Raw genomic sequence first — 26,108 nt, forward strand, 5'->3', positions numbered from 1 at the left:
TGTGCCACTCCCCTTCATGTGTGTCCCTCTGTGCCGCATTCCCTCTTTCTTCCCCTCCTCATTGCCCTTTCCCCTGTCCTCCACCGTGCCATTCCCCTTCATGTGTGTCCCTCTGTGCCGCATTCCCTCTTTCTTCCCCTCCTCATTGCCCATTTTCCTGTCCTCCACTGTGTCCACTCCACTTCGAGTGTGTCCCTCTGTGCCACATTCCCTCTTTCTTCCCCTCCTCATTGCCCATTCCCCTGTGCTCCACCGTGCCACTCCCCTTCATGTGGGTCCCTCTGTGCCGCATTCCCTCTTTCTTCCGCTCCTCATTCCCCATTCCCCTGTCCTCCACTGTGTCCACTCCCCTTCATGTGTGTCCCTCTGTGCCGCATTCCCTCTTTCTTCCCCTCCTCATTGCCCATTCCCCTGTCCTCCACTGTTTCCACTCCTCTTCATTTGTGTTTCTCTTTGGCACTATACTGCTTTCTTCCCCTCCTCCTTGCCCATTCCCCTGTCCTCCCCCGTGCCACTCCCCTTCATGTGTGTCCCTCTGTGCCTCATTCCCTCTTTCTTCCCTTCCTCATTGCCCATTCCCCTGTCCTCCACCGTGTCCACTCCCCTTCGTGCATGCCCCTCCGTGCCACTTTCTGCAGAACCGCAGCTGAAGGGGATTGTCAGCAAGCTGGTCTGCCGGTACGGGTTCTACCTCCAGATGCAGTCGGACGGCACCCTCAATGGCACGAAGGAGGACTGCAGCTCGTTCAGTGAGTATCCATGGGAGATGGGGTCCAGGCCCTGGGCACGTCTTTGTACAGTGCAATGAAACGTAACACACCTAAACACAGCAAGAAAACACCAACAAGGGCGAATGGAAAATGGGGTGTCTGGGGTCTCCCCCCTCCTGAAAGAATACACAAAAAAACAAAGGATAAAGAAAACTCACACTTGAAAGAGGAAAAAGAGCGTGCACTGTTCCGCCACTGATATAATGACATGGTTGCCTCCTTGATAAGCACGGCAGGTAAGCCCCCAATCACCCCATAGGGATTGCAGGCAGGCAGACATCTACCCAGTGCTTTAAGTGGGCTGGGGCCAGCTGGGGCTGGGTCCTGGCCGTCTCCAAAAAGTGGGGCTGGTTTTGGGCCCAGCTGGGGCCCCCCTGGTGCCACCACGCCATGGCAGGACACATTATCCCGCTGCGACGGGAGATGCGCCCGTCATTTTAATGTCAGGCAGCTGACATAATGTGGCTGGCTGGCACTTCTGTCAGTCACTGTAACTTCCTCTTGTGACTCCTTGAATGAAGGGTCACAAGAGGAAGTTACGGTCCCTTTGTTTGGCCTCTCCAGGTCACTGACCCTCAGCGAACCCGGGGGCTTCGTGATCTGTCAGATCACGGAGCCCACGGGTTCACAGAGGATTGAAGACGCCTAGGGCTATGGGCTCTGTGAGCACAGATCACTGAGCCCGAGGGGTCTTTGTCGGTTGGCAAAGCTTTATAAGAGATGCCTTGAATTGTGTACTTTTCAAGCCATCTTTTATAAACATAGACATATGTTACATTTCTATGTTTATAAAAGTTGGCTTGAAAAGTACACAAACCATAGTAAGGTACGCATACAAATATATAAACGCTTACATACATTTATAAATTTGCGCCCCTCACTATGATTTGTGCACTTTTTAGACCGAGCCCACCATGGAAGCCACGCCCCCAAATGAACCCCGCTCAATCTCTTACCCCACTTAAAGCACTGCCCCAACCCAAAAAACGACCACCCCCATTTTACTCTGAATCACCTTATAATCTGTGAGAATCCAAATCCTGAGATACTGTGTCCCCAAAACAATAATCTTTGAGTTATTCGAGTGATTCCAAACACTGCTGCCTCAGCGTGCCCGAGTACAATGAGGCCTCCACCACACCCTGCCCCGCACCAAACTCTGCTGTCGGCCATGGATCGAATTCACAAGGATTTCCACTGGAGGAAATCAGGAACGTCGTGGGCGTATCCGATTTGCACTCAATGCTGTATACTTAATCCAGAGAGTCTAACCTTGGAGTGAATTTGGAGCTGCCTGCAGCATCTTTGATAACCAGTGGAGCCAAGAGGCTGGCGAATGTTACCCATATTGTGTTTCCCCAATGATCACTGAAACACTGTGTAAGTGTTGGCAATAAAAAGGCAGCGTTTTTTATTGTACATTACGTAATATTACACAACATAATATTAATAATAAAAAGAACCATATCATACATAATGTATACATTTAGGCACGACGTCCAGGGTTGTGCCCCCTGGCCCATGCTGCCTTCTTCCTCCCACGACGATGTGGGCCCCGTTCGTTCCCCTGTATTTCTTTTCTTTTCCCTTTTTCTACTTTTTTTCTTGGGTGGGTGGGTTCTTGGGTACAAGAAAGGTCTTCTTTGCACGCAGATTACTTTTGGGGCTCTCTGCTTACCACCAAGGATTGTGTTTCTTGCTACCCAGGCAGCCCCTTATATCTTGGTAGATTAGCCCTAGGCACTGCACGTGTGTGGGGGCGGCTTTCCGCGCCCCTGGCCGGCTGGTGCCGACAGCAGTTAGCGCCTCATGGTGACCATTGTAGGCCACCTATTGTTACTTCCTGCCTCCATGATCTCTTGTGTGGTTGTGGCATACTGCTATGGTCCTCATCCTGCCTGTCTCTGAAGCTGGATGAGAGGGGAGGGATATAGGGCTGACCATGTGTCTGCAGCATGTGTTCTGCCCATACCCCTGTGGCCCCCGTTCCCCCCAGGTTACTTGTCCGCGCTTACGAGCTGCGGGAATGGCCCCTCCGCAGCGCTGCCTAGAAGCTCATGTGAAAATGTAGTTCTCAAAGATATGGTGAAAGCCCTCTGAGAGATGCGCCCGCCAGCTCGGGATTTGCTCTCGCCAGCTCCGAATTTGGCCTCGCCAGCTCGGAATTTGCTCCTGCCAGCTCTGGATTTGCTCCCGCCAACTTTGGATTTGCTCCTGCCACCTTTGGATTTGCTCCCGCCAGCTCTGGATTTGCTCCTGCCAGCTCTGGATTTGCTCCCGCCAGCTCTGGATTTTCTCCCGCCAGCATTGGATTTGTGACCGCCAGCTCCAGATTTGCACCTGCCAGCTCTAGATTTGCTCCTGCCAGCTCTGGATTTGCTCCCACCAGCTCTAGATTTGCTCTCACTAGCTCTGGTGTGCTCACACCATCTTTGGATTTGCCCCCGCCAGGTTTAGAGTTGCTCCCGCCAGCTCTGGATGTGCTCCCGCCAGCTCTGGATTTGCGACAGCCAGCTCCAGATTTTCACCTGACAGCTCTGGATTTGTCCGGCCAGCTCTAGATTTGCTCCTGCCAGCTCTGGATTTGCTCTCACCAGCTCTAGATTTGCTCCCACTAGCTCTGGATGTGCTCACACCAACTTTGGATTTTTCCCCTGCCAGCTTTAGAGTTGCTCCCGCCAGCTCTGGATGTGCTCCCACCAGCTCTGGATTTGCTCCCGCCAGCTCCAGATTTGCAGCCGCCAGCTCTGGATTTGCTCCCGTCAGCTCCAGATTTGCAGCCGCCAGCTCCAGATTTTCAGCCGCCAGCTCCAGGTTTGCAGCCGCCAGCTCCAGGTTTGCTCTTCTCTTATCCTTTGTGTCTCAGGCATGAGGCAGCAGGAGCAAACCACGGATTCTCAGGGAATCCCTGTATATGTTCTAGTGCAAATCTTTGTGAACCGGGCCCCATGTGTCTTGCCAAGAAGCAACCCTTCTTGTGTGAACACATACTTATGTTGGTAGATGTTATTAGAAAAGTAAAACTGTAGACAAGTTTGCAAAGACGTGCACTGGAGCAAATCTGGAGATAGAATGAGCATATCTGATTTCCACCTTATGCCCAATTCACAAACCCCAAAAATGGAGCAAATCTGGAGATGCCTGCAGCATCTTCTGGCTGCTCCTGCGCAAGGGTGACTCACAGATTATTCTAAGGACACTTTGGGTTGTGCCTGTGCAAGGGTGACTCACAGAGATCATTCTACGGACCCTTTGGGCTGCGCCTGTGCAAGGGTGAGTCGTAGAGATTATTCTAAGGACCCTTTGGGCTGCGCCTGTGCAAGGATGACTCACAGAGATTATTCTAAGGACCCTTTGGGCTGCCCCTGCGCAAGCGTGACTCACAGAGATTATTCTAAGGACCTTTTGGGCTACGCCTGTGCAAGGGTGACTCACAGAGATTATTCTAAGGACCCGTTGGGCTGCGCCTGTGCAAGGGTGACTCACAGATTATTCTAAGGACCCTTTGGGCTGAGCCTGTGCAAGGGTGACTCACAGATTATTCTAAGGACCCTTTGGCCTGCGCCTGTGCAAGGGTGACTCATAGAGATTATTCTAAGGACCCTTTGGCCTACGCCTGTGCAAGGGTGACTCACAGAGATTATTCTAAGGACCCTTTGGGCTGCGCCTGTGCAAGGGTGACTCACAGATTATTCTAAGGACCCTTTGGGTTGCGGCTGCGCATGGGTGAGTCGCAGAGATTATTTGAAGGGCCCTTTGGGCTGCGCCTGCGCAAGGGTGACTCACAGAGATTATTCTAAGGACCCTTTGGGCTGCGCCTGTGCAAGGGTGACTCACAGATTATTCTAAGGACCCTTTGGGCTGAGCCTGTGCAAGGGTGACTCACAGATTATTCTAAGGACCCTTTGGCCTGCGCCTGTGCAAGGGTGACTCATAGAGATTATTCTAAGGACCCTTTGGCCTACGCCTGTGCAAGGGTGACTCACAGAGATTATTCTAAGGACCCTTTGGGCTGCGCCTGTGCAAGGGTGACTCACAGAGATTATTCTAAGGATCCTTTGGGCTGCGCCTGTGCAAGGGTGAGTCTCAGAGATTATTCTAAGGACCCTTTGGGCTGCGCCTGTGCAAGGATGACTCACAGAGATTATTCTAAGGACCCTTTGGGCTGCCCCTGCGCAAGCGTGACTCACAGAGATTATTCTAAGGACCTTTTGGGCTACGCCTGTGCAAGGGTGACTCACAGAGATTATTCTAAGGACCCGTTGGGCTGCGCCTGTGCAAGGGTGACTCACAGATTATTCTAAGGACCCTTTGGGCTGAGCCTGTGCAAGGGTGACTCACAGATTATTCTAAGGACCCTTTGGCCTGCGCCTGTGCAAGGGTGACTCACAGAGATTATTCTAAGGACCCTTTGGCCTACGCCTGTGCAAGGGTGACTCACAGAGATTATTCTAAGGACCCTTTGGGCTGCGCCTGTGCAAGGGTGACTCACAGATTATTCTAAGGACCCTTTGGGTTGCGGCTGCGCAAAAGTGAGTCGCAGAGATTATTTGAAGGGCCCTTTGGGCTGCGCCTGCGCAAGGGTGACTCACAGAGATTATTCTAAGGACCCTTTGGGCTGCGCCTGTGCAAGGGTGACTCACAGAGATTATTCTAAGGATCCTTTGGGCTGCGCCTGTGCAAGGGTGAGTCTCAGAGATTATTCTAAGGACCCTTTGGGCTGCGCCTGTGCAAGGATGACTCACAGAGATTATTCTAAGGACCCTTTGGGCTGCCCCTGCGCAAGCGTGACTCACAGAGATTATTCTAAGGACCTTTTGGGCTACGCCTGTGCAAGGGTGACTCACAGAGATTATTCTAAGGACCCGTTGGGCTGCGCCTGTGCAAGGGTGACTCACAGATTATTCTAAGGACCCTTTGGGTTGCGCCTGCGCAAGGGTGAGTCGCAGAGATTATTTGAAGGGCCCTTTGGGCTGCGCCTGCGCAAGGGTGACTCACAGAGATTATTCTAAGGACCCTTTGGGCTGCGCCTGTGCAAGGGTGACTCACAGAGATTATTCTAAGGACCCTTTGGGCTGCGCCTGTGCAAGGGTGAGTCTCAGAGATTATTCTAAGGCCCTTTTGGGCTGCGCCTGTGCAAGGATGACTCACAGAGATTATTCTAAGGACCCTTTGGGCTGCCCCTGCGCAAGCGTGACTCACAGAGATTATTCTAAGGACCTTTTGGGCTACGCCTGTGCAAGGGTGACTCACAGAGATTATTCTAAGGACCCGTTGGGCTGCGCCTGTGCAAGGGTGACTCACAGATTATTCTAAGGACCCTTTGGGCTGAGCCTGTGCAAGGGTGACTCACAGATTATTCTAAGGACCCTTTGGCCTGCGCCTGTGCAAGGGTGACTCACAGAGATTATTCTAAGGACCCTTTGGGCTGCGCCTGTGCAAGGGTGACTCACAGATTATTCTAAGAACCCTTTGGGCTGCACCTGTGCAAGGGTGACTCACAGAGAATATTCTAAGGATCCTTTGGGCTGCGCCTGTGCAAGGGTGACTCACAGAGATTATTCTAAGGACCCTTTGGGCTGCGCCTGTGCAAGGGTGAGTCTCAGAGATTATTCTAAGGACCCGTTGGGCTGCGCCTGTGCAAGGGTGACTCACAGATTATTCTAAGGACCCTTTGGGCTGAGCCTGTGCAAGGGTGACTCACAGATTATTCTAAGGACCCTTTGGCCTGCGCCTGTGCAAGGGTGACTCACAGAGATTATTCTAAGGACCCTTTGGGCTGCGCCTGTGCAAGGGTGACTCACAGATTATTCTAAGGACCCTTTGGGTTGCGCCTGCGCAAGGGTGAGTCGCAGAGATTATTTGAAGGGCCCTTTGGGCTGCGCCTGCGCAAGGGTGACTCACAGAGATTATTCTAAGGACCCTTTGGGCTGCGCCTGTGCAAGGGTGACTCACAGAGATTATTCTAAGGATCCTTTGGGCTGCGCCTGTGCAAGGGTGACTCACAGAGATTATTCTAAGGACCCTTTGGGCTGCGCCTGTGCAAGGGTGAGTCTCGGAGATTATTCTAAGGACCCTTTGGGCTGCGCCTGTGCAAGGATGACTCACAGAGATTATTCTAAGGACCCTTTGGGCTGCCCCTGCGCAAGCGTGACTCACAGAGATTATTCTAAGGACCTTTTGGGCTACGCCTGTGCAAGGGTGACTCACAGAGATTATTCTAAGGACCCGTTGGGCTGCGCCTGTGCAAGGGTGACTCACAGATTATTCTAAGGACCCTTTGGGCTGAGCCTGTGCAAGGGTGACTCACCGATTATTCTAAGGACCCTTTGGCCTGCGCCTGTGCAAGGGTGACTCACAGAGATTATTCTAAGGACCCTTTGGGCTGCGCCTGTGCAAGGGTGACTCACAGAGATTATTCTAAGGACCCTTTGGGCTGCGCCTGTGCAAGGGTGACTCACAGAGATTATTCTAAGGACCCTTTGGGCTGCGCCTGTGCAAGGGTGAGTCTCAGAGATTATTCTAAGGACCCGTTGGGCTGCGCATGTGCAAGGGTGACTCACAGATTATTCTAAGGACCCTTTGGGCTGAGCCTGTGCAAGGGTGACTCACAGATTATTCTAAGGACCCTTTGGCCTGCGCCTGTGCAAGGGTGACTCATAGAGATTATTCTAAGGACCCTTTCGGTTGCGCCTGCGCAAGGGTGAGTCGCAGAGATTATTCTAAGGACCCTTTGGGTTGCGCCTGCGCATGGGTGAGTCACAAAGATTATTTGAAGGACCCTTTGGGCTGCGCCTGCGCAAGGGTGACTCACAGAGATTATTCTAAGGACCCTTTGGGCTGCGCCTGTGCAAGGGTGACTCACAGAGATTATTCTAAGGATCCTTTGGGCTGCGCCTGTGCAAGGGTGAGTCTCAGAGATTATTCTAAGGACCCTTTGGGCTGCGCCTGTGCAAGGATGACTCACAGAGATTATTCTAAGGACCCTTTGGGCTGCCCCTGCGCAAGCGTGACTCACAGAGATTATTCTAAGGACCTTTTGGGCTACGCCTGTGCAAGGGTGACTCACAGAGATTATTCTAAGGACCCGTTGGGCTGCGCCTGTGCAAGGGTGACTCACAGATTATTCTAAGGACCCTTTGGGTTGCGCCTGCGCAAGGGTGAGTCGCAGAGATTATTTGAAGGGCCCTTTGGGCTGCGCCTGCGCAAGGGTGACTCACAGAGATTATTCTAAGGACCCTTTGGGCTGCGCCTGTGCAAGGGTGACTCACAGAGATTATTCTAAGGACCCTTTGGGCTGCGCCTGTGCAAGGGTGAGTCTCAGAGATTATTCTAAGGACCCTTTGGGCTGCGCCTGTGCAAGGATGACTCACAGAGATTATTCTAAGGACCCTTTGGGCTGCCCCTGCGCAAGCGTGACTCACAGAGATTATTCTAAGGACCTTTTGGGCTACGCCTGTGCAAGGGTGACTCACAGAGATTATTCTAAGGACCCGTTGGGCTGCGCCTGTGCAAGGGTGACTCACAGATTATTCTAAGGACCCTTTGGGCTGAGCCTGTGCAAGGGTGACTCACAGATTATTCTAAGGACCCTTTGGCCTGCGCCTGTGCAAGGGTGACTCACAGAGATTATTCTAAGGACCCTTTGGGCTGCGCCTGTGCAAGGGTGACTCACAGATTATTCTAAGGACCCTTTGGGCTGCACCTGTGCAAGGGTGACTCACAGAGAATATTCTAAGGATCCTTTGGGCTGCGCCTGTGCAAGGGTGACTCACAGAGATTATTCTAAGGACCCTTTGGGCTGCGCCTGTGCAAGGGTGAGTCTCAGAGATTATTCTAAGGACCCGTTGGGCTGCGCCTGTACAAGGGTGACTCACAGATTATTCTAAGGACCCTTTGGGCTGAGCCTGTGCAAGGGTGACTCACAGATTATTCTAAGGACCCTTTGGCCTGCGCCTGTGCAAGGGTGACTCACAGAGATTATTCTAAGGACCCTTTGGGCTGCGCCTGTGCAAGGGTGACTCACAGATTATTCTAAGGACCCTTTGGGTTGCGCCTGCGCAAGGGTGAGTCGCAGAGATTATTTGAAGGGCCCTTTGGGCTGCGCCTGCGCAAGGGTGACTCACAGAGATTATTCTAAGGACCCTTTGGGCTGCGCCTGTGCAAGGGTGACTCACAGAGATTATTCTAAGGATCCTTTGGGCTGCGCCTGTGCAAGGGTGACTCACAGAGATTATTCTAAGGACCCTTTGGGCTGGGCCTGTGCAAGGGTGAGTCTCGGAGATTATTCTAAGGACCCTTTGGGCTGCGCCTGTGCAAGGATGACTCACAGAGATTATTCTAAGGACCCTTTGGGCTGCCCCTGCGCAAGCGTGACTCACAGAGATTATTCTAAGGACCTTTTGGGCTACGCCTGTGCAAGGGTGACTCACAGAGATTATTCTAAGGACCCGTTGGGCTGCGCCTGTGCAAGGGTGACTCACAGATTATTCTAAGGACCCTTTGGGCTGAGCCTGTGCAAGGGTGACTCACCGATTATTCTAAGGACCCTTTGGCCTGCGCCTGTGCAAGGGTGACTCACAGAGATTATTCTAAGGACCCTTTGGGCTGCGCCTGTGCAAGGGTGACTCACAGAGATTATTCTAAGGACCCTTTGGGCTGCGCCTGTGCAAGGGTGACTCACAGAGATTATTCTAAGGACCCTTTGGGCTGCGCCTGTGCAAGGGTGAGTCTCAGAGATTATTCTAAGGACCCGTTGGGCTGCGCATGTGCAAGGGTGACTCACAGATTATTCTAAGGACCCTTTGGGCTGAGCCTGTGCAAGGGTGACTCACAGATTATTCTAAGGACCCTTTGGCCTGCGCCTGTGCAAGGGTGACTCATAGAGATTATTCTAAGGACCCTTTGGGCTGCGCCTGTGCAAGGGTGACTCACAGATTATTCTAAGGACCCTTTGGGTTGCGCCTGCGCAAGGGTGAGTCGCAGAGATTATTCTAAGGACCCTTTGGGTTGCGCCTGCGCATGGGTGAGTCACAAAGATTATTTGAAGGACCCTTTGGGCTGCGCCTGCGCAAGGGTGACTCACAGAGATTATTCTAAGGACCCTTTGGGTTGCGCCTGGGCAAGGGTGACTCACAGATTATTCTAAGGACCCTTTGGGTGGCGCCTGTGCAAGGGTGAGTCGCAGAGATCATTCTAAGGACCATTTGGGCTGCGCCCGTGCAAGGGTGAGTCGCAGAGATGATTCTAAGGACCCTTTGGACAGCGCCTGTGCAAGGGTGAGTCACAGAGATTATTCTAAGGACCCTTTGGGCTGCACCTGTGCAAGGGTGACTCACAGAGATTATTCTAAGGACCCTTTGGGCTGCACCTGTGCAAGGGTGACTCACAGAGATTATTCTAAGGACCCTTTGGGCTGCGCCTGTGCATGGGTGACTCACAGAGATTATTCTAAGGACCCTTTGGGCTGCGCCTGTGCAAGGGTGACTCACAGATTATTCCAAGGACCCTTTGGGCTGCGCACGTGCAACGGTGACTCACAGAGATTATTCTAAGGACCCTTTGGGCTGCGCCTGTGCAAGGGTGACTCACAGATTATACTAAGGACCATTTGGTTTGCGACTGCGCAAGGGTGAGTCACAGAGATTATTTGAAGGACCCTTTGGGCTGCGCCTGCGCAAGGGTGACTCACAGAGATTATTCTAAGGACCCTTTGGGCTGCGCCTGTGCAAGGGTGACTCACAGATTTTTCGAAGGACCCTTTGGGCTGCGCCTGTGCAAGGGTGACTCACAGAGATTATTCAAAGGACCATTTGGGCTGCGCCTGTGCAAGGGTGAGTCACAGAGATTATTCTAAGGACCCTTCAGGCTGTGCCTGTGCAAGGGTGACTCACAGAGATTATTCTAAGGACCCTTTGGGCTGCTCCTGCGCAAGGATGACTCGCAGAGATTATTCTAAGGACCCTTTGGGCTGCGCCTGTGCAAGGGTGACTCACAGAGATTATTCTAAGGACCATTTGGGCTGCGCCTGTGCAAGGGTGAGTCACAGAGATTATTCTAAGGACCCTTCAGGCTGCGCCTGTGCAAGGGTGACTCACAGAGATTATTCTAAGGACCCTTTGGGCTGCTCCTGCGCAAGGATGACTCGCAGAGATTATTCTAAGGACCCTTTGGGCTGCGCCTGTGCAAGGGTGACTCACAGAGATTATTCAAAGGACCCTTTGGGTTGCACCTGTGCATGGGTGAGTCGCAGAGATTAATTGAAGGACCCTTTGGGCTGCGCCTGCGCAAGGGTGACTCACAGAGATTATTCTAAGGACCCTTTGGGCTACGCCTGTGCAAGGGTGACTCACAGAGATTAGTCTAAGGACCCTTTGGGTTGCGCCTGCACAAGGGTGACTCACAGAGATTATTCTAAGGACCCTTTGGGCTGCGCCTGTGCAAGGGTGACTCACAGATTATTCTAAGGACCCTTTGGGTTGCGCCTGCGCAAGGGTGAGTCGCAGAGATTATTTGAAGGACCTCTCGGAGACGCGCCAGCCTTCTCCAGATTTTGCGCCAGTATTCGTCTTTGTAAATCAGGTGTAATGTAGGTGGTGCAGAGCAGAAATGCTCAGAAGCATCACCTGACTTTCTCTGTGCACATCTTTGTGAATCTGGCCTGTCATTGGCTGTGGAACAGAGAGAAAGTGTGCGCACTCTGTGCTAGGGCAGGTGTCTGCAAACTGCTGCTCTCCATATATTTTCGACGCTAGCAACCATGATCCTTCACCTTTGACTTTACTCTCTAGGGCTGATGGGAGTTGTAGTCCAAACCATCTGAGGTTCGAAAGTTGCAGACCCCTGTGCTGGGGAATGCCTAGCTGTTTGAACGTTCGTGGATTGGCTTCAGATCGGCCTCTGTGTGATTGCAGCCTTGAGGAATCCTCTTTATGCTAAAAACCCTGCCGACCCCACACTGACCAGTACAAATGAGACAGCCTGCACTCCCTTCCCCCTCTTCCATCAAATGTACTCACTGCAAAGACACTGGCTTTCCATGTAGTCTGGCAGCACCGAAGGATGCAGACCATGGATCTGCTGCAGACATCCCAGCCTTCTTACCCTCCTGCTCTACCAGCAGCCACCGCCTGCTGCCAAGCCTAGATGAAGTTGCAAGTTAGAATGGGAGATGCATAAGATTCATGTCCACCAATCGTGTTAGATGTCCAAAGTCACAGTTGAGAGACAGGTCATGGATGCTGAAGGTCAATTTTCTCATGATAGTGCCCTGGGTAATGTTATTAGTACCTTCTTAGCGGGAGGATCAAATACACGGAGTGTGCAGAGGAGTGTGTGGTGTGCAGTGGTCCTGTCAGTACGCTACTTGCTGGAGGCGAGCTATATTGAGAAAACAGTATCTCTCTGCCATGTTTAAATCTGGAGGAGGCGGATACCTTCAAAAATTGTAGTACTGCGCGGAGCGCACTTGGAGTGTGCAGATGAGTGTGTGGTCTGCACAGGTCCTGTCATTAGGGAAGCAAGCTACAGAGATCAAACAGTGTCTCTTTTACGTTTACAACTGAAGGAGGCGGATACCTTTAAAAAGACATTTCCTGTGTGTAGTCTTTTTAAAGCTATCTGCCTCCTTCAGTTGTAAACATAGAAGAGACAGTGTTTCATCTCCGTAGCAAGTAGCGTACTGACTGGACCTCTGCAGACCACACACTCATCTGCACACTCCAAGCGCGCTCCGCGCAGAACAAGTATTTTTAAAAGTATGTTCCTCCTTCAGTTGTAAACATAGAAGAGACACTGTTTACTCTCCATTGCTTGCCTCCAGCAAGTAGCGTTCTGATAGGACCACTGCACACCACACACTCATCTGCACACTCCACCCGCGCTCTGCACCAAACGAGTATTTTTAAAGGTATCCGCCTCCTTTACATGTAAACATGGCAGAGAGATACTATTTTCTCAACGTAGCTCGGCTCCAGCAAACAGCATACTAACAGGACCACTGTACACCACACACTCATCTGCACACTCCACGCCCGCTCTGCGCCAAACAAGTATTTTTAAAGGTATCCGCCTCCTTTACATGTAAACATGGCAGAGAGATACTATTTTCTCAATGTAGCTCGCCTCCAGCAAGTAGCATACTGACAGGACCACTGCACGCCACACGCTCGTCTGCACACTCCACGCCCGCTCTGCGCCAAACAAGTATTTTTAAAGGTATCCGCCTCCTTTACATGTAAACATGGCAGAGAGATACTGTTTTCTCAACGTAGCTCGCCTCCAGCAAGTAGCGTACTGACAGGACCACTGCGCACCACAAGCTCGTCTGCACACTCCACGCCCGCTCTGCGCCAAACAAGTATTTTTAAAGGTATCCGCCTCCTTTACATGTAAACATGGCAGAGAGATACTGTTTTCTCAACGTAGCTCGCCTCCAGCAAGTAGCGTACTGACAGGACCACTGCGCACCACAAGCTCGTCTGCACACTCTCTGCGGTTTTTACAGATTTCAGTTCCTATGTTTTCATATGAATTTGTATCCAACAAAGGAGATTTTAATTACCACGAGACAATGGAAGGGAGGGGATTTGAGCGGTAGACATTGTAACATCGAGGGATCTAGGGAAACGCTGCACCATTGCGCCGCCTATTATTATCTTGTGCAGGGTTGACAGAAAAAAGAACCCAACACTTGGGCAAGATTTTTGATGACTGGCGGACTATGATTTTTATGGCGGGAAATCTGAAAATGGTTATAGCTTTAATTCACTTTTTTACCAATTTATTTAGGGTATTGCATTCGGTTTGCTAATCAAAAAAAGGATTCCCAATGGGACTGGAATTTTTATAGGAAGGAGCAAGGGAGTTATTCTGTATAGATAGTGCACATAACTGAAACTCAGTAAGGTATGTTATATGTACTGTATATTGATCCATGTCTATGATAATGTAATCTTTTATATGAATTTTCTTGGGAACATTATGATGATTTTAAAAAAAATGTGTGTAGATAAAATTGTTAATTATTGTATATTTGAATCCCCTCGTTTCGTATGGTGAAAGGTTTATTATTAAACCCAACACCTTAATGATAAATGAATACAATAAATACATACACACTTGAAATGACAAACCTTTTTTGCCTACGATAATTGAGCCATAAGGACGAGTTTGGTGGGTTGAACCGGGTGACAGCCAGAGTTCAAGGGATTTCATGGGCTGCCCTGCATCCAGCAGGTACTAATGAGATGGCATCCACCAGCCCAGCGGGCCAACTGCCTGTTGCCCGAGTAAAAGGCCCAAGAAAAGCAAAGGCACTTGCTGCGTACTTGGGTGAGGGGGTCAGGTGGGGTTGTTACCTGCAGGTTTGACCAACTGGCTGCACTCTGGATCTGATGTGTTTTTCAGGGCAAGGGTAAGCGGTGCCTGGGGGTCCTGAGAAGAACGCTGATGGATGGAGCCCACATTCTAGGCTCCTCCAGGTCCCTGAAGCCTGATCACTGTTGTAACAGTGGATCTGGGACTCTTGTCACCTTACTTGCGAGACTCTGTAGGGAACAGCAGTGCCCTGGTCCCAGGATCCTTTCAAAAGCCTTGGCAAGAATAACAGTCTACGTGCATTTTAGTCCTGTGATTCTGTGTCCATTCGGTGGTTATGGCTGCAAAGCTGTGCAGCCATTTCTCATCCGCTTGTGTATGAAGTATGAAAAGAGTGTGTCTTCTTTACCAAAAACCTCTGCATAGACCATCTTCGTGTATTCAGTACCGCAGTAGTATGTTGTGATGTCTCCTGCTACAGCCACCTTACTGTGGATGTAGAGCTGGGACTGTTAGCACGCTACTAAGGGTGAATCCTGGAAGCACACAACCCTGTTTCGCCTCGCAGACCAGGGGAAATCCGAGACCTAAACCCGCAGCACTTCACCACAGACCCAGCAACCTGACAGATACCACGAAGATCCTCATTGCGCAAAGCACCCTGAAGATCCTCATTGGGCAAAGCACCCTGAAGATCCTCATTGCGCAAAGCACCCTGAAGATCCTCATTGGGCAAAGCACCCTGAAGATCCTCATTGCGCAAAGCACCCTGAAGATCCTCATTGGGCAAAGCACCCTGAAGATCCTCATTGCGCAAAGCACCCTGAAGATCCTCATTGGGCAAAGCACCCTGAAGATCCTCAAGCACCCTGAAGATCCTCATTGGGCAAAGCACCCTGAAGATCCTCATTGGGCAAAGCACCCTGAAGATCCTCATTGGGCAAAGCAAACCTAACAAAGCAAGTTTCCAGCGAGAAACTTTCATTTCAGCTCCTGTCACACAGAATCAATCCATGCCTGACAATCCAACCGCCCTTCACCTCAGAGAAAACAGAGGCGCACCCCAAGCACTCACTAACGCCCACAGAGGACCCACCCAAATTAACACCACTAACGGCCTTGTTTACAGGTTGCCATTATTTCTTCCAAAAAATACCGACAAACTAAAATACTGTTACCTCATGAGATGAGCATGTGGTAGCGGGGCGGTAACATGCAACCCATGGTGATTGCATATTACACTGAATGTGATAATTGCTGCATGTGGTAATTACTGCACGCAAAACCAGGTGGGTTTTACTGGTTTTCAGTTAGAAACTCGTATTTACTGCCACAAAAGAAATGAAACAGGGCCTCAAGTTTCCAATGTTCACCAGAACAGCTCTATGTATGCCATGAGACCCAACTGCTTTTGGTCCCAGAAGCAATTCCTCAGTCTGTAAAGAACCCTACCGTTCTTCTAATTCTCTATGGCATCCAGTCGAAACGCAGCCAATTCAGAATGTAATAGATCCAAGGTTATTCACTCTATCTGGACAGATCCATGTTTGCTTTGAGACCCAACTACCATTGGTCCCAGCAGCACTTCATCATTTTGTAGAGAACCCTACCGTTCTTCTAATTCTCTATGGAATCCACCCGGAACGCTGCCAACTTGGAATGTCATGGATCCAAGGATACTCACTAGATCTGGACAGCTCCATATCTGCTGTGAGACCCAACTGCCATTGGTCCCAGCAGCAATTCATAATTTTGTAAAGAATCCTGCCGTTCTTTTAATTCTCAATGGCATCCACCCGGAACGCAGCCAACTCGGAATGTCATGGATCCAAGGTTATTCACTCTATCTGGACAGATCCATGTCTGCTTTGAGACCCAACTACCATTGGTCCCAGCAGCACTTCATCATTTTGTAGAGAACCCTACGTTCTTTTAATTCTCAATGGCATCCACATGGAAAGCAGCCAACTCGGAATGTCATGGATCCAAGGATACTCACTAGATCTGGACAGCTCCATATCTGCTGTGAGACCCAACTGCCATTGGTCCCAGCAGCAATTCCTCATTCTGTAATGAACCCTACTGTTCTTGTAATACTTTATGGCATCCACCCGGAACGCAGCCAACTCGGAATGTCATGGATCCAAGGTTATTCACTATATCTGGACAGATCCATGTCTGCTGTGAGACCCAACTGCCATTGGTCCCCGCAGCTGTTCATCATTCTGTAAAGAACCCTACCGTTCTTCTAATTCTCTATGGCACCCAACCGGAACGCAGCCAACTCGGAATGTCATGGATCCAAGGATACTCACTCGATCGGGACAGCTCTATATCTGCTGTGAGACCAAATTACCATTGGTCCCAACAGCAATTCATCATCTGTAAAGAACCCTACCGTTCTTGTAATTTTTTATGGCAGCCACCCGGAACGCAGCCAACTCGGAATGTCATGGATCCAAGGTTATTCACTCTATCTGGACAGATCCATGTCTGCTTTGAGACCCAACTACCATTGGTCCCAGCAGCACTTAATCATTTTGTAGAGAACCCTACGTTCTTTTAATTCTCAATGGCATCCACATGGAAAGCAGCCAACTCGGAATGTCATGGATCCAAGGATACTCACTAGATCTGGACAGCTCCATATCTGCTGTGAGACCCAACTGCCATTGGTCCCAGCAGCAATTCCTCATTCTGTAATGAACCCTATGTTCTTTTAATTCTCAATGGCATCCACATGGAAAGCAGCCAACTCGGAATGTCATGGATCCAAGGATACTCACTATATCTGGACAGATCCATGTCTGCTGTGAGACCCAACTGCCATTGGTCCCCGCAGCTGTTCATCATTCTGTAAAGAACCACGCCGTTCTTCTAATTCTCTATGGCGCCCAACCGGAACGCAGCCAACTCGGAATGTCATGGATCCAAGGATACTCACTCGATCGGGACAGCTCTATATCTGCTGTGAGACCAAATTACCATTGGTCCCAACAGCAATTCATCATCTGTAAAGAACCCTACTGTTCTTGTAATTTTTTATGGCAGCCACCCGGATCGCAGCCAACTTGGAATGTCATGGATCCAAGGTTACTCAATAGATCTGGACAGATCCATGTCTGCTGTGAGACCCAACTGCCATTGGTCCCAGCAGCAATTCCTCATTCTGTAAAGAACCCTACCTTTCTTCTAATTCTCTACGGCATCCAACGGGAACGCAGCCAACTCGGAATGTCATGGATCCAAGGATATTCATTAGACTTACATTTCCTTCAATGAGTCTAGAGCGCCATTTATCCAGGGAACATACTAACCATCCAGTGAAAACCTATACCCCTTTAATTTAGAGATATTGCCGCCATCAGCCAGAGATTACACTATCCTTGTGTAGACATCAAACAACTAATTCACACAGCCAACAACTAATTCACCTGCCTGACAAGAACCCAGACATGTGCTGGTCATATAGCTACCCATAATCTTAGTCCAGAGGTTGGTTTGTATGATCTAATACAGTAATTGTTTAGACAACAATGCTGCGAAACAAATGATAATTCTGCAAATTCAAAAACCATTAAAGACAAGAACAATACTTGCAACATTCACAAAGAATGGAGGGTATCTTGTATAATTAAATAACAGACATTCTAATGCTATTCTACACCGGCCATGTCACTGCTCTGTAAAAACAGAAGCACAGTGCAAACCCCTGACCTGCGGAGCAGTTGTTATACGTTAAGCTTTACATTGCAATCATGGTTCATTATTTTCGCTTAAAGACAACCTTTTTGAATAATTAAGTTAATAAATTGCAGCACCGCTGATTATTATTGTCTCCTGTTAACAAAGTAAATTTTTCATAGCTGAGCAAACTGCAGGCCATGCCCAATAAATTGTTCAAAGAGTGTGCCCTTGCAGAGCCATAAATATGACAACTGAACAAAATGTGAAATGATGTTGCTTGCTTTGCGCCCCTACGCGTCCATTGATGTTTGTTGCTACCCTGTCGTTTCCAAGATTTTGCATTAAACTCTAAAAACCACCCCCAGGCTTTGTATATCTGGAAGAACCTCCCCCGACCCCTCCTGGTTCTGCTGCATTGAGCCCTCATGGGTGCATTTCCAATGGAACTTGCAGGTACGTTATCCTGGACATACTAGATGTATATGTGTTTGTTTGTTTGTTTGTTTATTCATTTGTATTGCACAACGGACCCAAGGGTATCTGGGCGCAGAAGTTATGGGAAGGTTCACAGCTTAGTTACAAAGGCAAAAATACAATACAAAGAGAGATCAATACAGGGAAGTGGAGAATTATACAGTGAGAACAAACAGAGAAGAATACAATTGCAAGTCATGATGGTGAGAGCCAATCAAGGTTTAAAGGTTGTGGGGCAGGTGTCATGCCTTACTGGTCATGGGCTTTAAGCCGATTGACAAGTTTCTGCCTGAACTGAAGATATGGCTGGTCCGCTCGTATCATAGGTGGTAGAGAGTTCCATACCTGAGCAGCTTTTACAGGAAAGCTGCAGCCGCCCACCTTGGATAGTTTAGTTCTTGGGACAGTGAGGCAGTTTGTGTTCGCTGACCTAGTGGGCGTAATTCAAGATTTTCTGCAAAATCTATCGCAAAGGTAGAGGGGGGCTGCATCATTAAGACATTTATATGTAAGCGAGGCAGTTTTAAGCTGGATTTTGTCACTCGTAGAGAGACAGTTACTTTGTCTTCTGAGATCGGAGATGTGATCTCTCCTGGAGATGCCCAAGGCAGCTCTGAGGGCATTGTTCTGGAGAGTTTGAATTCTCTTCATGATGTTTTTATTGGAGCCAATGTAGAAGGTGTTACAGTAGTCTAGTTTGGACAAAGTGAGGGTTCGGGCAGGGTGGTACAGCTATCTATAGAAAGAAAAGCTTTGCCTGCTCTAATGAGTTTGCATGTATATGCAGTTGTGGATGCCATGGAGTTGACTTGTTTGGTGAATGAAAGGGTGGAGTCGAGGTAGAAACCTAGAGTTTTTACCTCTTTGGTGACCTTGATAGAATTACCGTCAATTGTAAAGGAAGTGTAGCTGGGTCCTAATGTTTTAAGGTTAAGAGTAGTACCCAGGATGATGAGTTCAGTCTTGTCGTCATTCAGGCATAAACCATGTGTTGCCATCCATGCCTGGATGACGAGGTAAACCCTGTTCACCAAGGTCAAATCCTTGTCCTAAACTCCAGAAAGTGGGAGGAGAATCTGGGTATCATCCGCATAGTTAGTGTAGGTGATACCAAGATGGTCTAGATCATCAAAAAGGGGCTTGGTGAATATATTGTAAAGGGTAGGCGAAACACAGGATCCCTGGGGTGCTCTGCAGGTGATGGGGGTGGGGTCTGCAGCAGCTGAAGGTGAGAAGACTCACATGGTTCTATTACTGAGAAATGATGCAATCCATGTGATGCCTTCATTGGAGAAATGCGCAGCTGATTTCAAGTGGCTGCAAAGGACCGTGTGGTCAACAAGGTCGAATGCGGCTGAGAGATATAAAAGGAGAAGTGCTGTTTGTCCTTTTCCCTGAGTTTGTCTATTTGAGCCTTGAGGTTGATTAAAGCAGTTTCGGTTCCATGTTGGGGATGGAAGCCTGATTGTCACACCCCTAGAAGGTAGTTGTGTTCAAGGAATTTTTGGATTTGTTAATAAGTGACCTTATCTATTATTTTAAGGAGAAAAGGCACTATAGTAATAGGTTGATAGTTAGTCGGGATGGATGGTTCTAGCATTTGTTTTTTCAAGAGGGCGAGCACCCAGGACTCTTTGAGGTTGCTTGGGATGGAGCCAGATGTGAAGGAGGCATTGATGAGCTTCGATATGAATGGTGACAAATCTCTCGCTGCGTCCTTGATGAGTTGAGCAGGGCATTGGTCGCCCTGGCAGTTCGATGGTTTAAGTGACAGTATTACTTTTCCGTCTCAAGAATGGAGACTTTGGAAAAGTTGAAGCGTGTTAGGGGCTTATGGGGTGGGCGTAAGTAGGGGTATAGGAGAGGGTATGCTAGGGAGAAATGCTTTTTTTTGCCATTTTGTCTTGGAGGAAAGTTATTTTATTGGCAAGAGCTGACTGAATGTTAGTACACCATATTTTCTCCTTCGTACAGGTGTCTTGTACTGGGATGTGAGTTTCTAATTCTTTGAGAATTATGAAAAGTTCCTTCATGCTGGATTTAGCATGTGATATTCGGTTGTTGTAGGATTCGCGTTTCGCCAGACAGATTTCTGTTTTGTAGAGAACTGATATCTTAAGAACAGTTCTGTTTTCTGGGAAAGGGAGTAGTCTCCAAGTTGTTTCACATCTTCTTTTCTCAAAACGTAACATTTTCAACTGTGATGTAAACCAGGAGTTGAGGTGTGCTCTAGGTTTCCTATGCCTCATTTTGAGAGGGGCGATGGAATCAAGAGATGCCGTCATCATTTTATTGTATTCTATGACTGGCGTGTTGGGGTCCATATTGTCTGGTAGGGCCTTGAGGGTTGGAAGAATCAGAGGCATGAGAGTATCCGTAGTGATATTCTTTTTATTCCTCATTAAGGTATGAGGGGCAATGATCGCATTTTTGTATATAAGTTTGGTAGTGGTGAGGTTAAAGGATACATGGTAATGGTCAGTCCAGATTTGAGGTGTGATCGCGGCAATGGTGGCATTGCAATTGTAGTCCGCCACCCAATCCAGAATTCTTCCTTTGTCATGGGTTGGTAAGTTAACATTCTGTGTCTGTCCTAGTTCTGAAAGGGTGAGGGCCGTACTTGAGGCGTGTGTGTCATTAAAACCCAAGTCACCTAGTAGAAGCATTTGTGATGTGCTTGTTAAGTTGTCGGAAAGCATGGAGGATAAGTCTTCCTCTAAGGACCCTGTGGGGTCTGGAGGTCTGTATAAGAGATGAATTGTCAGAGTCTGCGAGTTAGCGATGGGCAGTTCGGCTGTGAAGGCCTCGCCGGAATTAAAGTGTGGGGATGAGGCAACTCTTACAGACAGGCTAGCTTTAGCGATGAGGGCAATGCCTCCTCCTCGCGTGTTGCATCTGTCGGCCCTTAAAATAGTATAACTGTCCGGGACAGCAAGCATGATAGCTGGGCCTGCTGCCTCATGCATCTAAGTTTCGGTTATGGCCAGAAAATCATAATTTTCAGCCAAAATCAGTTCAGATATCTCTATGGAGTGCGCGACTAAAAAGCTATCATTGATTAATGCTCCTTTAAGATCTGAAGTGGGGTTGTCTGATGGTGGTGGGGTTGCAGGGTTAGCCTACACATCTAGTGACTGTGTGTCGTTGCTGGAGTGTTTAGTTTGTGAGAGAGTTGGCATATATGAACTATAACTAGTTTGCTGAGGTAGAAGGTTGGGGGTCTGTTTGTCACTAATGGTAGTGATGTGATGAGCTAGGTTTGTTCTATCAAGATAATGTCTGTCTAGAGGAGGATCTGTGAGGGTTCGAACAACTTGGCTAATCTCGAAGGAATCCTGGTGTTCCTGGAGGCTGTGTCACAATGCCTTGTAGGATAGGTTAGATTTTGGATATTAGCACTTGTTTGCACCCGAGTACAAAATGATTTGGTTGGGTGGTGTAGCGGAACATTCTGGGTCATGGTCAGGTTGGTAAAACTAAAATAGGAAGGCAGGGGAATAATAGAGGTTGACAAGAGTCTAGCTCGGAGTCATACTGTGAGTAAAGTGCTTAAGGCGACCAAAATAGGTGCAAAGGAAGGCATAATGTTAGCAGAAGCCGTTGAACGGCGTGGCGTGGATGCTTAAGGCATGGCCGAGTGAGTAGCAGTTCTAAATAGAGGGCCTAATTGCAGATATTATAGATGGTGGGAGGCTAACAAGAAGTTCGGATTGAGGGATCCTCACTGCAGTGAGCAAGGGACTAGCTTTAAAAGTATGATTTGCCAAGAGATACAGGGCCTCATTACACGGATGGCGGTAAGGATTTACCGGTAACGGTAAAATACCGGTACCGGTAAATCCTTACCGCCTTACTACGAGGTCCCTTTGCGGGTTGGGGGATTTAACGCCTGCTTTTTGCAGGCGTTAAAAACCAACCCGCAAAGGGACCCAGGGTGCTAATTACGGTATCGCAATTTGCGGTACCGTAATTAGTGCCTTCCCCATTCCCATTGAGCCCTATGGGCCAAAAATGGGAATGGGGAAGCGCAATGGTGGAAGGGGGAATTACCGCCCCGCCAACCTTGGAATGGGGCGGTAATTCCCCTTTCTGCCAAGGCGGTGCCGGTATTTTACCGGCATGAACCATGGCGCTATTAGCACCATGGTTCTCCGCCATCCTTGTAATGAGGCCCACAGTGTAGGTGGTGAATACAACAAGCAAATGTAACTGGCATACATGTGCATTTGGTGGCATTATAGTATATGCAGTAAGGTATATGCAGGCTCATGGGAGGCTGCGATGGGTAATATATCAGGTGTCGTGGGTTCACTTAGCACTAACATCAGTCTTGGTCGTACAGTTTAACAAAGGATGTAAAGGGAGCAGCTGACACGGCCGCAAGCTTGACTACAGTTTGGCAAGAAATCTAGAGGATACAATGGCAACTAGATTTAAGCAGTTCGGATTCACGTGGGTCAATCGGGCAGATGTGAACATACAGTTACAAAATGCATTCGAGAAAGCATACAGGGCTGTAATTAATAAGAGAGGAGCAAGAACAGCAGCATACAAAATATCCGAGCAGACAGACTGGTGGCTTAGCAACCTATAGATGGCGGCCATTTTAGGCAGCGCTCTGCGTGGATGGGACACAGCAATCAGCTGCTTTCTCGTCGTCATCGAGGGGCTGTACTCACGCTTCAGCTTCTATGTCGGCTGGACTTCTTGTGGAGAAGGTGGCCTGTTGATAGTGCATGTGGGCACGGCAGAGTGCAGCCTTTCTTGCCACTGCGTGTGATGAGGGTAAAGTGCACGAATGTTGTACGGTGATGCGGGATGTGCTCCTGCCCTCCCGTTGCTGCTGGTGTCGCCGCTGGGCTACTAGCCTGTGTCCATGCTAGCCTGGTTTTGATACAACAATAAGCCAGACCGCCCTGGATAGCACACATTTGCAGATGTGTCCGAAGGTTCTTGGTTAAGCAATAGCCCCGCCAATTATTCCAAATTGCATGCTCAGGCACTTCACAAGCTATTCAACAGATGACTATACCTTCTACCAAAGCCCCTCCATCATCTCTTCCAAGAGACACTGTATTAATTCCCAAGAAACCAACCACTCACAGATCCAAGGGATAATCTAATCACCCCCTATACCAACAACTCCCCCATCCCCTTATCCAAGAGATGCTCTACGCATCCCCCAAGAAATCAACCACCCACTGTCCCAAGAGATCATCACTCCGTCCATCAAGAATCCATCCATCATCTGATTCAAGAGATGCTCCCCCAAGAAACCAACCACTTACTGATCCCATAGATAATCACACCATCGATCAACAGCTCCTCCATCCTCTGATCCAAGTCTTGCTCTAGTCATCCCCCAAGAACTAACCACCCACTGATCCCAGAGATAATCACATCATCTACCAACAGCCCATTTAACCTCTAATGTAAACCATGCTTTACTCATCCCCCAAGAAACCAACTGCCCTCTGATCCAAGGGATCATCACAACGGTCCACTACACAAGACTGTGCTCATCGTACAAGAACTAACTACCCACTGATCCTAGCGATCATCACACCATCTACCAAGGACCCACGTATCCTCTGATCCAGGAGATACTGTATTCAATCCCAAAAACTAACCACGCAGTAATCCCAGAGATTATCACACCATCTACCAAGGATCCACGTATCCTCTGATCCAAGCGATACTGTATTCATCCCCCAAAAGTACCACGCACTGATCCCAGATATCATCACACCACATACCAAGGATCCAACATCATCTGATCCAAGTAATGTACTAGTCATCTCCCATGAAACCACACACTCACTGGTATAAGAGATCATCGGACCATCTACCAGGAAATCACTTATCCTCTGATCAAAGAGATGCAGTAATTATCGCCAAGAATCCAACCACACACTGATACAAGAGATCACAACACCGTTTACCAAGAAAACACCCATCGCCTGATCCAAGAGATGCTACATTCATCCCCCAAGAAACCAACCACCCACTGATCTAAGTGATCACAACTCCATTTGCCAAGAACACACCCATACTTAGATCCAGGAGATACTCCACTCACCCCCCAGGAACCCAACCACCCACTGATCCCACAGGTACTCCAATCAAGAACCTAGTTATCCTTATGCAGCCTGAAAATTTGACCCATCCATCCTTCAATTTAAGACACAACCAACCTATTTGCACTAACTCAACAAACCACGAACCTGCCAAATTAGGTCTATGGGAGCAGAGGGTAATGCCTCCCCGGCCTATACCATGCAAACTGCGATAAAAGACTATTGTGGGCAGCAAATCAGATTGTTTGGAAACCTGTGGAAATAATGATAACTTAGCGACTGTTGAGTTAGAGACATTGACACCCCATCATAGACACACAATATTTCCAAAACCAAAACGAACACCATTATTCAAGTTCTGAGTGTATGACGTATAGTCCCAGAAAAGCCCCCAAAATGATACACTGGACTGTGAAGTCACAGATCCCTGTCCTTTTACCAAGCCCAAAAGGAGAGGTAATGACTTCTGCAACCGGAGAGGTGCATGTGGCCTTTGTGTGAACTTGGCATAATAGCATAATAGAGGCTTATCAGGTCTGTGGGGAACAACCCAAAGGGAGAACCTACTACTTTGGTGTCAAAGGCATATGTTGCCATTGATAGGAAACAGCTCAAATTGAGGAGTCCCCTCTCACAGAAAACCTATTAGTCACCATTTTGGTCAGAAAAGAACTTGGAACTGAGACTTCAAGTGCTGGTCACAATTCTGCAGTAATATGTACTTGGGTTCTAGGGCAGGGAAAATGCACTGCTGGACAGTACGTTAGGCTAGATATCTCACAAACCACATTGTTACAATACCCAACAAAATGCCAAGCAGGATTCCACCACTTCGAATCACCGGGAGGGAATGTACACTCAGTGAAGGTTTTTTGGGACCATCTTCGAATAGACTTTCTATATTTCCTTTCCCCTTGCTGGGCTGAACAATGGTCCCAATGTGAGAAAACCTGTTCCCTAATTCCAACCACAGGCCTAGTGAAACATTGTTACTCTCTACTTTGAGTCACGTGTCTGGCCCATATTCGGCTATCGGGCAAATCCTGGAATTGCTGTTCCCGGGGCCTTCAAGATGAGAGTGAACAGCAGGACTGGTGCACATTGAGTAGTGGATACAGGCTCTTGCCACCATCTTGTTGGCATTCTCCGAAATATTTAAACTAGCAACACATTCCAAATGAAATCCTACATGTGGAGAACAAAGGACTTAGTACAAACCACTACAGGATACCGAATGGGCCAAAACTAAAATTCTAGAGCATGAACTTCAGAAAACGTGATGCAACGCAAAGCTGATCAGAGGAAGTGACACCATGCGCAGCTATCAAAAAATGAGCCTCTGCTTGTAGCTTTTCCACCCGATCACAAACTTCATCGTCACCTTCCGCAACAGTGATCTGGAGGCATATGACCACTATAGAACTGCCACATGTGGACAGAAACCACAGACAAGTCTTGAGCTCCAGGAAAGCCGTAAACACATAGATATGACCAAGAGAAGACTACAGTGTGTTGCTGATCACTACGTACGATACGTGGGCCTCCAGCAGGGCCTTCACCCACTTCGAGCACCACTGCCTTCCACGCATTCAACTTGAAGCCATCTTGGATGATGTCTTCACCCAACATCTGCTGAAGTACTTTGAGCTCCAAGATATATATGGATTTAAGGTTTTATCCAAACATATAAGTCAGCAAAGGCAAGAACTGCTTTGTGATACTGGTGCCCCCAAAAAGTCTATGAAAAAAAGACCCAGGCTATTAAGCCTTCGGTGTGGGCCGC

The 26,108-nt window shown here is 48.7% G+C and overlaps 1 protein-coding gene across 1 annotated transcript in view; it reads left to right on the forward strand.

Annotated features, from left to right (window-relative positions):
• Positions 1 to 26,108, forward strand: part of FGF11 (fibroblast growth factor 11) — a 668,532-nt gene that overhangs the window by 436,600 nt on the left and 205,824 nt on the right. The window contains exon 2 of the mRNA XM_069644469.1: positions 639 to 749. Within this exon, the coding sequence (XP_069500570.1) occupies positions 639 to 749 (111 nt within the window). The remainder of the gene's footprint in view (positions 1 to 638; positions 750 to 26,108) is intronic.

Source organism: Ambystoma mexicanum, chromosome 1p (assembly GCF_040938575.1).
Source record: "Ambystoma mexicanum isolate Mex_15411 chromosome 1p, UKY_AmexF1_1, whole genome shotgun sequence".
NCBI classification, from domain to species: Eukaryota; Metazoa; Chordata; class Amphibia; order Caudata; family Ambystomatidae; genus Ambystoma; species Ambystoma mexicanum.